The 12,402-nt window shown below is 37.8% G+C and overlaps 1 protein-coding gene across 1 annotated transcript in view; it reads right to left on the reverse strand.

Moving 5' to 3' along the window:
- FMN1 (formin 1) overlaps positions 1-12,402 on the reverse strand; it is a 303,131-nt gene that overhangs the window by 12,788 nt on the left and 277,941 nt on the right. The window contains exons 14-15 of the mRNA XM_019518964.1: positions 12,071-12,122; positions 8,933-9,082 (exon numbers count right to left, since the gene is read on the reverse strand). Coding sequence (XP_019374509.1) covers positions 8,933-9,082; positions 12,071-12,122 — 202 coding nt within the window. The remainder of the gene's footprint in view (positions 1-8,932; positions 9,083-12,070; positions 12,123-12,402) is intronic.

The raw sequence follows: 12,402 nt of genomic DNA on the forward strand, positions 1-12,402 counted from the left end.
ACAAAATTGAATGTTCCAGTTCTTTACAGATTTGTCCTGCATTCTATACTTGAGCAAGCAATGAAATTACTGAGGTTTGGCCAAGTTTAATCAATATTTGTTAGATTCATGCTAGTGAGTATGAATCTCAAGGTTACCCTATGACTTCTTAGAATAAAAACAGATGAGAAAGGACAGAGAACCATGGAAACTTCATAGGTTTGTTTTTAGGCTTCTCATAGGGGGAGGTGACTGGGAAGCTGACTAGGGTTCCCTTATATCTAACAAGTCAATTGATCCACCAAGATCTCTCCCCCAGGCCATGGTGATTTACCAGCACATAGAGCCTTCTGCTAACCGCACACATTCCCTGACCCTGGGGACTCTGTGAGCCACTTGCCTGCCAGAGCCCAGCTGAGCACAGCACCGTGCCAATGCTCAAGCCAGGGGGACAGCAGCTGATGGGGCCATGCCCACCAGTGTGAGCCTGCAGTGCAGGAACAGACCCACCTCCAAAAGCAGCACTGGCTGCCTGCTTCCCCTGGCCCGGCCCCAATAAACACAGTTGGATCAGCCACCAGCCCCTGAATATCCATCCAGAGCCCTTTGCCCAGGCCCTGTCCCAAGAGAACTCAAGTGGGAGATGGGCAAGGGCTGAGATGGAGCTGAGACTGGGTATGCTTTGTGCAGGGCTCGGGTATGGGTGTGAGAGGGTGCTGATACCAGGCACTCTTGGTGCAGGGCTCAGACACAGGTGTGAAATAGAGCTGAGGCTGGGCATGCTCAGTGCAGGGGGCTGGGACAGGGGGGACAGAGTGCAGGGGGTGGCTGGTGGATGTTGTGTTTGACTGTGCCCAGATTTACCAACTAATGGAAGGGTCTAACTCAATCCTGCCTCTAGTGAGTACCAAAGCACTGGGGGCTGGGACAGTGGGGGACAGAGTAAGAATTGGCATGTTACTTGTGGTTGCTCAGGAGCCTCTGCTCCCATCTCAGCACTGCACTGTGGGAAAATCTGCTGCCCTGCAAGGGGCCCCTTCTGCCTGTCCATGCTGTGCATGGGGCAGGAAATGTCCTTCTGCTCCTCCTCTTACCCCTTCACTGCCCCAGGCCTTTCACCTGCCACCACGTCTGTGCCTCCCTGCTCAGGCCACACATCCAGGCCACCCCTGGACAGGCTTGGAAGAGGGAGGTGAGGAGCAGAGACTTGGGCAATGGGGGAAGGAGAGTCTGGGGACAAGGTGGTGGGGTACATGAGGAACAGTGGTACAGCGGCTGCAGATCAATGCCCCAAGGGCATCCGTCTCAGATAGAGCTGCATCTGTCTGTACCCTGCACCGAACATGCCCAGTCTTAGCTCCATCTCACCCATGTCTGAGCCCTGTACTGAGTGTGCCTCGTCTCAGTGCCATCTCACAATCATGTCTGAGCCATTATAGCTCTAGGTAGGGTGGCCATCATAGAGGACATTCCAGTTTTCTGCTACTCTGTCCTCTGTTGATACAAATCCTGATGCCTTTTTCTCTTCAAGAGAAAGATAGAGGACATAAAGGTGTCTAGTTTCATATCAATAGACAGAGGACAACTGGATTGTCCTCTATGATGGCCACCCAAGCTGCGGGACAGTCCAGGATCCCACTGCTGAAGCCTCCTAGCTGAAGTGGATACTTGAATTTTCAAATTGGCAAATACCAAGGTGATAATTGAGTACTTGGCATTTCCAGCAACAGAACCTGCTTTATCTATTTAACCTCACTCATACCCATCCACAAGGAAACATGGAGATAAGAAATTAAATACGGTGGAGCTATACCTGGTGGACAAACTACATAACTCTCAGTGCAGACAGCCCCTAAATCACGTGTGCGCTAGATGTTACAAAACCAGTTACAGAACCTGGTTCAACTACAAGTGGTTCAGCCAAACTACATCCATTGAGCTTTAGATATCACCCGAGGATGTGGCTCCTAAACGAGATGTAACCCCATGCACATGTATCATGTTTCATAGTTTCATAGTAGCTAGGGCCAGAAGGGACCTGAACAGGTCATCTAGCCTGACCCCCTGCCACCAGGAATGAATGCTTGGTTCACAAGACCCCAGACAGGTGATCATCTAACCTCTTTTTCAATTTGCCCAAGGTAGGGGTGAGGACCACTTCCCTGGGAAGTTGGTTCCAGATTCTGGCCACCCTAACTGTAAAATATTGCCTCCTGACCTCTAACCTAAACCTATTCTCCATCAGCTTATTACCACTGTTCCTCATCATCATGTTATAGGTTGTAACACATTACCAGGTTGTAAAGTGTAACATCTATCATGGCCTTAAAGGTTTAACACTTTATTACATCTAGTTAAATGTTACAAAACTACCCATTTCTCAGTATAACATATGTTCTATATATGATGAAAATGAACCAGCTTGCAATACTCATCTAAATCTTACATACTGTAAGCTGCATGTTCACTATACTTTAAGAAATCAATAAAAATATGACAAAACGTAATTGTAAAGGCAATAGTGTTGTCCCTAACCTCAAAGTGTTTGAATTGAGAGCCTGTACTTTTTATTTCTTTAAGGGTCTACAAACAGTAGGCTTGCTGTTATTTCCACATTATTTATGGCTGGTCCATCTGATTATGAGAATTACACAAGTCTCCTCTCTTTAGCCAAGAGGAGAAAATCTGATTTTATGCCCCAGGAAACAGCTGATATAGAAGAGTAATAGATATTACATATTTTTTTCTTTCAGGAGCAGGAGATCTGACATGGGGCTTTGGAAGGAAGGCACGTGCCCTCTTCTCAAGTTCTGCAGTCACCATACAGGTCTGTAATATTTTTCTCAGTCCTCAATCTGACCTCATGGCAAGGTATAGATTTTGACATGACTTCTTATAACAAAACCCCTGTGATAGACCCCTGAGGTTCTTTCCAACCATACAATTCTATAGCTATTAACTTCAGGCTCTTTTCTTATAATGATGTCAACCTTAGTATCAACTGGCCCCATTTTCCTACAACAATTTTTACCTTTTCCACCATACTGCCTCTATTCATGGAAAGACTCCCTGCAAAAATATTCTTTGGTCATGTAGCACCCTTCCAATATCTCCTTAAAACTCACTTACACTGTGATGCCTATAAAACTGTTGGCACTGCTTAGGCAGCTGATGTACCCCAACTACTACTTATTACTAGGCACATATTACATTTATTGTATTCTGTTGTCTCTCATCATAAATTTAGATTGGGACAGGTAACAGTGTGTGTGTGCATATGTGTGTGCATGAGTGTGTGCATGCACAAGCATGCAAGTGTGCAATGGACTTTACTAAAATCCAATTAAAAATCAATCACTACAAATAAATGACAGTGAAAACTGTCCTGTCCGCCACCCATTATTTAGGATGAAGGATGAATGTGAAAGAGATTGGAAGTAAAAGGAGGGGCTCTCCGAAGATTGAAGGGAATAAGAATTATGGAGTGTAATGGCTACTCCAATAATAAAGTCACAGTTACTAACATATTTCCTTAGAGCCAGAGACATGGGGAGCCAGAGACACTAGTTATTTGCAGTGTGAAAAACCAATACAGACATATGTAAATGAAATAGCTGTGTATAGTCTGCATGTGATGTGCAAAACAGGATCTTCTAGGAACCATAAGGAAGCCAGATTTCATTATTTTATGAAACCATATGTGGCATCAGTAAGGCAGTATGGCTATGTAATGCAGAAGGTCTAAGCAAATGCCAATCAAATTATTAATAACAGTAAGGATACCTAATGATCAATGAATTAGCTTTAATACACTCATCTTTAGAAGGTCCAGTTAATTCAAGGCCTGATAATGTTACTGGTGAGATAAATGTGGAAGGAAATTTTATTGAAAATAACCATATATCTTCTCATAGGCTTACTTTGAGCATTGCAAATGTGTAAAATTATTATAAGAAATATCTTTAGACCTGTAATCATAACCATTAACAATAAATGAGCGGTAACACCCAATGATATGATCCCAGTGTTCAAAAAACCTAGTTTTCAAAAAGTAGGCAGAGCCCAGTGCAGTGGTTCTTGAGCTGCTGTCCACAGATGAGATTTATATCTCAAGTCCTGATACCTTCAATATCTTCATCAGTGACTTGGATGTGGGTGTGAAGTGTACTCTGTCAAAGTTTGCGGATGATACTAAATAGTGGGGTGAAGTGCACACTCCGGAGGGTAGGGAATGATTGCAGGCAGACCTGGACAGGTTAGAAAAGTGGGCAGGACACAATAGGATGCAGTACAACAAGGACAAGTGCAGAGTGCTGTACCTAGGGTGTAAAAATATCCAGCACACCTACTAGCTGGGAAGTGACTCTCTCAGCCGCACAGAAGCGGAATGGGATCTCGGAGTCATAGTGGACTTCAAGATTAACATGAGTCGTCAGTGTGACAAAATCATCAGCAAAGGTAACTGCACTTGATCATGCATCAGCAGATGCATGACAAATAGATCCAAGGAGGTGATACTTCCCCTCTATGTGGCATTGGTCAGACCACAGTTGGAGTACTGCATCCAGTTTTGGGCACCGTACTTCAAGAAAGATGTTGATAGACTCAAGACAGTCCAGAGAAGAGCTACTCGTATGATATGGGGCTTAGAGGACAAGCCCTATGAGGAGAGACTCCTCTTCAGTCTCCACAAGAGAAGGCTGAGAGGTGATCTTGTGGCCACCTACAAATTTATTAGGGGGATGCAGCAAGGGATTGGAGATGCTCTGTTCACCAGGGCACCTCTTGGGGTAACAAGGAACAATGGTCACAAACTGACAGAGAGAGCAGATTTAGGCTAGATATCAGGAAAAACTTCTTCATGGTAAGGGTGGCCAAAATTTGAAATGGGCTTCCAGGGAGGCGGTGCTCTCCCCTACCTTGGGGGTCTTTAAGAGAAGGCTGGACAGGCATCTGGCTGGGTCATCTGACCCCAGCACTCTTTTCTGCCTAGGCAGTGGGTCAGACTCGATGATCTGTTGAGGTCCCTTCTGACCCTAGCATTTATGAATCTATGAATCACTTGGCTCTTCACTCTGACCCAAAAGGGCTTGCAGCTTTTCTTTCTGTTAAAAGTAGAGTATTAAGTTTGGTGCACATTCCAAATGAAATAGTGAACTAAATTATCACTGAAATGAATTTAAATTATAACTGAAATTCCATCTGGAAAGGTACCTTCATGTTCTAAACTAATGTACCTCTGTCCTAATTAGCAATTTCCCCATTCTATTCCATTCTACTTTCTCCCAACACACCCAGAAATAGATAGGAGACTGTCTGAAACTCAAAATGATCAACCTCATTCTGATGTAAGACCTTTTCCTAGGTATAAGAAATATGTTTACTTGGTATGTCGGCAGTTTACAACCATTTGTAGATTGAATGTAGGATTTGCTAGGCTCTCTTAAATAATTAAAAGGGTAAATAATTTATTCTGAGTTCACAAATACACCAGGTGCGCTTGCCCAAAACAAGGAATGATGGTGGAATTAAATATGCTAGAGACCTGGAGAGATATTGGTTTGTTACTGCAAAATATCTGCATTTAATACTCAAGAAGTACTTTTGCCTCTGAATTTCTGTAAAAGGAAGAAAACTATGTGTGAAGAAACAGTTAAGATATCTGGACACACAGATGTATATATTAAAAATGGCCAATAAATCGCCAGTAACAACAGCAGAAAAAGGTCTCTAAAGAGGTCTCTGCTATGTATGAATACTGTGGTTCATTTTATGTGAATATATATGTGAGAATTAAGACGTGGCCATTCTAGACAGGTTATCTTTTAAAGAGTTAATGTTGAACTTGCAGATTGTAAGTACAAGTTAATATTGAAGAAATGGTTGTGTCCGACAGGGAAAATGCCACTGCATAGGGGTTTTGATTGTAAAAAATTGGATTTAACTTCTATAGTAGTTTATTTATTAATACATCTAGTTTCTATTTCTCAGTCTATAACTCTGTTTTCCAGCCCTATCCTGATGTGTAAATTTTGTCCTGGAATGAGAGAATGATTCAACTATATTTTGCAGGAATCTAATTTATTTTCATGTTGGGTTAAGTAAAGGGTAGAAAATGTTTCCTCTACTTAAAAAAAAAAAAAAAAGAAAGCTAATCAGTTTTCTACAGTTTTGTTACATTTAGGAGTCAAGTAATATTTAGACAACACAAAGTCTTGCAACTATCTATCATTTAGTTCCGGGTACTATTAAGCCTTGTTTCTGCAATTTTAAAAATCTTTTGCTGCCCTTAAATAACCTAAAAGCAGTAAGGTCTTAGAGTGTAAACTTTCTCATATCCAAATCCTATATTGCATTTTTATTTCTTATATTTGCTTCAAATTATGGAATATCAGAGTTTAGATAGTAATTCATTCTATATAATAAAAAATTGGACTGGTCATTTCAGTGATAATATCACAGTACAGTACAGTCTTCGGATATTTCATTTTGCTGGGACTATATTTTATAATAAAGAAAATATTATATAAAGCTATATTTGCACATTTGGGCTCCTAAAGTTAGGCACTGAAAGCCATAATTAGGCATCCAAATGACTGGATTAATTTAATCCTGAAAAGTTCAAACTGAGCATCAGCATCTCATACTGAACTCACTTTTTAAGATTATATGCCTAAATATGAATTTTAATGCCTATCTTTCATGACTCAAATTTGAAAAAAATTGGCCACAACTATGAATTATCCCTAGTGAAAAACAGGAAAATACATACATTTTCCCTAGTCAAAAAGGACGTAGTTACTGGCTCAATTCCTATTTTTTATTGTAATTAATATGTAGAAATGCAAGAAAACAGTGCATCAAATTAATTAGCTTTACCCAGCTACACAGACAGCTGTCCATTCCTGTCATACTAAAGTTATTAAAAGTATTAAAATCACAATATACACAAAGCTACTTAGTTTCTTTCAGATGTTCCTTCCCGGACAGCAGTTGGTGAATAGTCAGTCTCATACTTGGTAAAACAGAGCCTTTAAAGACATTTTAAGATGATGAAAACAGTTTTTCCATCATTCTAATTAAGTTAATTCACATTTTTTTCCATTTTAGCAGCACATTATAAGACATTTTGAGAAAACAGTCTTCCAGCATTCTAATCGAGTTATTTCACGGAGCTCTGTTTGAAAAGCACAATTCCTTGATGAATTTTCTTTTGTATTTAAGGGAAAAAAAAATCCTTTCAAGGGTAATGACACTACTAAAGTCATTTGAAGCAAACTTTAAAAAAGAGTCTATGTAAATCTAAAAATGACAGGACTCCACAAACCTTCACATTAAAAAAATGTTAATAATTATTACTGTATGTTTCACTAGTTATTTATTAAATTAATGAATAACAAAAAGATTACATCCAACCATTAACAGAACTAATCAAATATTTGCATTTTTTTAGCTTGTAAGCACACCAAATATAAATCACCATTTGGACAATATTTTGGCAGGGAAGCACAAAAAAAAATCATGGTGGAGAGATCATTCCAAATAAAAATTAGACATCATGTATAAGTTCCACTAAGGGCAATGTTTATACCTTTAAATAGTTGTTTACTCTGTTTCTTAGCTATGTAATCAGCAAGCTGGTACTTACATGTATTAAAACGTAAAGGATGCATGGCCTAAATCTTTTCCCAATGTTAATTTATAGCTCCTATGACTAGTAATGGAATGAAATCAAAAGGACATGATTCAATGGAAAATACATCCTGCTATTGTAACGGAGAAGCTTGTACGAGGCCATGGAAGTCTGCTCAGTGCCAATTGATTTTATAGTTTCAGATGTATATGCTGTTGAGTCAGGCACAAGGGAAATAAAAGATCCTCATGTAAATGTCACAAGTTGTAAACATTCTAAATTGATTTAGTCATGTTGTTAAATGAATGAGAGAGAACACTATGCTACTTTTAAGTTTTAAAATCTACAATCTGTAACAGACTTAACAGAACTGTCATAACTCTGAGTATTCAGGAATTTGTGATGTATGCATAACATCTTTAGAAGTTACCAGTTTACGATCAACTAATCAATGGAACAATTCACACTGATCTGGAGCAAAAGGAATAATGTACTTAACTACACTTGCCAATATGTTCTCAAGAGAAAAGTTTTCCTTTTTCACCCCTTTTGGTTTGGTATACACACCTGGCTTTGCAATTTATACTGAAAGTGATTAATCATATATATATCTATAAATGTGAATGCATTACAGCACATTCAGTACTTTTGATAACTAAAGTGTGTTTGTAATGTACTATTTGTGTCTCTCAAAAAACCTTTCAGCCTTCTTTTAAAACAAAAGTCAGGCAGAGAATTGCAGGTCTTATATTTTATTTTTTAACTCCAACTAATAAAATCTGGAGAGTGTGGTGAGATCTAGCGGCAAGTAGTTTGATGTCCTCAGCAGGATACCAAAAGTCAGAAGTGGTGCTGTAAATTCAGTGTGGGGCTTCAACACTGTGCTAAGTGTGGCCTGAATCTCAGGGGCTTCTCTTTGATGCAAGTGTAGTATATTAACTGGGAAAGCATTCGCTTTTATTTGTCTGTACTGTTTGCGGCAGCAATATCGCCTCATTTAGGCTAGTTCGACATGAAAATGCACAGAGAAGCAATCTGTTACATATTAGCACAGCTCTCCTTTCATTGTACTAGCTCATAATTGGAAGGGGTTACGAAAGTGTAATTTATCAGATTATATGTGTTTATCTTTTTGTGGGGACAGCATGCCTTTGGTGAATTTTCCTACGCACCCTGAGGGAATAATCTTTCCTTGATGTCCATTTGATCTGAAAGAAAACAATGACGCCTGTGAAATATGGGAGTATAATTTGTTTGGTTTGAGAAGGAACAGTTTCCCAGACATCTGAAATGGTATTAATGGCTTTATTAGAACCTTACCTTTCTTTGGAAATGTTTTTGCTCTCTCGTTTCCAAATGATCTTGAAGTCACTGCAGAACTCATACCACACCGTGAAAACGTAGTTTGGTGTGATCTCTTTCTCACCAGACTTTGGCTTTATCCCAAAGTATCCCACTGTTTCTTCAAAGCTACAGGGGGGAAAAAACTGTCAACACGTAAACCCACTGGGGAAGCTTAGTTTCCCTGAGGGCTGGTTCCTGACTCAGTAGCCAAGACTGGTAATTACCATAACTTCCCTTAACCTTGGAAACCATAGCAGTGATTCTTGCCAAGTGAAACTAACCTTCCAACATCTACTTGTTCTCAGGAGAATAATTTTCGTATGTAAGTATAAGGAAACATAGATGGTCATAATGTATGCAAACTGCAGGCTCTTATTTTTAATAAGCCAAACATAATAACCTGTAATTTATGTAAAGCTATATTATCCTTATGAACTTGTATTTTATTCTGCAAAACTGAAATGGGACCTATTTTTCATTTACCTTCTTCAGAGTTATCTACCTTCTAAAGAGTCTGCAGAAGAGTTGAATGCCAGGCCAGAGACTCCCAATTCTACTCACTCTAGTTTATGGGTGACTCTCAGGTAGCTATGAGGAGTTCAGTCCAGCAACAAAAAAGCTACAGCCAGTGACATATAGTTTGAAACAAGATAATACACTGAAAGTGAATCATCCATTCCAAAGGTGTTGGTAAGCTAATAACAGAGATATTAATATGCACAGGGTTTTTTTTGCCAGTATTGTAATATTCTACTATTTTACACTGAAGTTAATCATTTTTGTGGTGTATCTGAACATTTCTAAAAGAACCTTTTACCGGTGAACATATTTTGTGGCCTTTAAAGTTATTGTGCAATATGCATGTTAACCATTTTCGAATCATGTGTCATAGATAAACTGGTAATTGATTCCATGACCATGATTATATGTGCAGAAACAAATGCATTTGTGCTTTAGTAAGAGTCAAAATAGTTTTCATGGCAAATTAAATCTATCCACCAGGCAAGCTTTTCTGACTTTGATTAAAAGCAATATTATAATTTTAAAGGATAAACAACACAAGAAAATCTTTTGAGGGAAATGTTTTCACTTTTCTTGAAACTCTGGCACTATTTGGGAAAAAGGAGACAATGCTTTTGTTTATATCTGCCAGCTGCTCTTCCTTTAGTATGCTGAAGTCTTGAAACTAATAGAAGGTGCTCTTTAATATGGTCTGTAGAAGCTACAATTTAAGTTCAACAAATATAATTTTCATTCAACTCATCTTTTGGAAAATGTCAGAGGCCATGATTGTGATAATAGAACAAAATATTTACTATTAATGATGCATATCTTAAAATAACTGGACTTGCCACATAGTATCAATCTCTTTATATTTCTTTAACGGTGTATGGAAAATGCAATTAAAAAAGCAAAACCAAAAAGATCCCCAAGCACAGCCTATTTTTTCTTGTTTCTTACAGTGACAAGAAGGGTACAGCTACCTAGAGCATAACAGTGAACCTAGCCCTAAAATTGAAAATATATTTTAAATGATTTAAAGCTACTTTACATATGTTTAGATAATTAGGAATCTCTGGATTTCTTTTTTATATATATGTTAAATAAGACACCACCAAGAAAACTCTTCAGCAAAAATTGTAGTAATAGGGCAAAGACAGCAAGTCCATTAAAAAATTACTTGATATAAAAAGCATAACACTCAAACAACATGTCCCCAAACTACTTTGAATTTGCCTGTATTAAAGAAATATAAAAATAAGGAAAAAATTATACATCTTTAAAAATCAGTTAAATCTAATGTATGACTATATGCACTGAAATTCACTAACTAGATTTGTATGATAATATCCCGGTATTACTACAGGGTAGGGATAGAGCTGTACACATATGATTATAATCAGACAAATGACTTGTAAGTCAAGGCCATTCTGAGCTCTGCCTTGTCTTGGGTGAAACTTTCCCTTAACTGCTTTGTGCCTCAGCTGAACCACCTGAAAAGGGGAACAATAATACCCAGCCTTGCAAAGGTGTTGGGAAAATGCTCATAAAGTGCTTAGAGATCCTCAAGCAGAGCTGTGTGCAATTCAACAAAAGTTGTTGAAAATGGTGTGTTTCCCTCAAACATTTTTTTTGATGAATTAGTATATTCTGATGAGTCAGATGGGTCTTTCTTCTGCATTCATCGTTAGATAAGATGTAAAACCTGCCCTCTTTCAACCAACAAAGATGCTGCTACATTTTTCTGAAGAGTTAATTCTTGGTTTGTGAGGGACATAATACAAATATCTGTATTTCTTTTTTTGTAACATAATAGTTGCCTTGCATGTGACATCTTCCTAGTTTTGACATGTCAAAAATAACATTTGTCCATTATTCATTTTTTATGAGTGCTTCAAAAACTAGTGAAAAGTAAATTCTTTATCTACTGTAAACTCTTTTTTCTTACTAAATTTACATGAATACTGCAATTCCATTTTAACAGGATTCACAAAACTGTAGTTTGCACATGAAATATTCAGTCTTATTTTTTTCATATGCACTATAAAATCCAGGCAAGGTGTTTCCCAAAAATCACCTAAAATACTGACAACTAAGACCATTTACAGTAACTTTATATCTTGTATGCAACAATATGAGAGTCAGAAGCTTTACACAGGCATAATTTGTAAAGCAATGTTTTGAAACTGTTAACTTCTGCCCACTTTTCTCCCTTATGCCTGCTTCTCCAAAGCAAATTATGACATGGATACACATCCATATGTTAGAAAGATTACAAGTTCAAAGACTTCTCTCATTTGACTGATTTATATTTTAGAAGGGGTAAAATGGTATTCAAATATAGTTTATTAATATAATTGTTCATAATTTATTAAAGTATGTTGAGAATTCAGATAAGGAATTAAAAAATTAAAACTGTAAGCATATTAGAATATTTGGTTCAAATCACTTGATTTGATTTATATCTATTCTGGAAGAGGATGTAAAAAGGTTTGGGGAAGCATGAGATTTCTCTTTTGAAGTACAGTAGTCTTTTCTGTTTAATTGCAGTCACATTATCACTATCATCTTTAACCAAAATATAGTATCTTTTGAAGGGACTAGAAATCTTACCATTTCTTTGCATTCTCCAAACAATTCTCTTCTTTCTTGTGTTCTTCTTTAGCTAAAAATAGAAAACATTTGTATTTATATTAGGATCTGACTTCTTGCTCTTTTGTTTTAAATTATTCTTTATAGAACACATTTTTTATGTTTGGGTTTGATTGCCTGGATAATAAATACAACAAAATAATAAACATTTCTTTATTTTTCAGTCATCCATTAAAAAAAAATGTCAGCAGGGAATACCAGGGTTTGAAATGCCATCTTAAAATCAGGTAGTGTACTATATAACATTGCAGCCTTTTCGGAACATAATGCAAATTATCACATTTTCATTTCCC

This window comes from Gavialis gangeticus, unplaced genomic scaffold, assembly GCF_001723915.1.
Source record: "Gavialis gangeticus isolate Ggan-Ray unplaced genomic scaffold, GavGan_comp1, whole genome shotgun sequence".
Taxonomy (NCBI): Eukaryota; Metazoa; Chordata; order Crocodylia; family Gavialidae; genus Gavialis; species Gavialis gangeticus.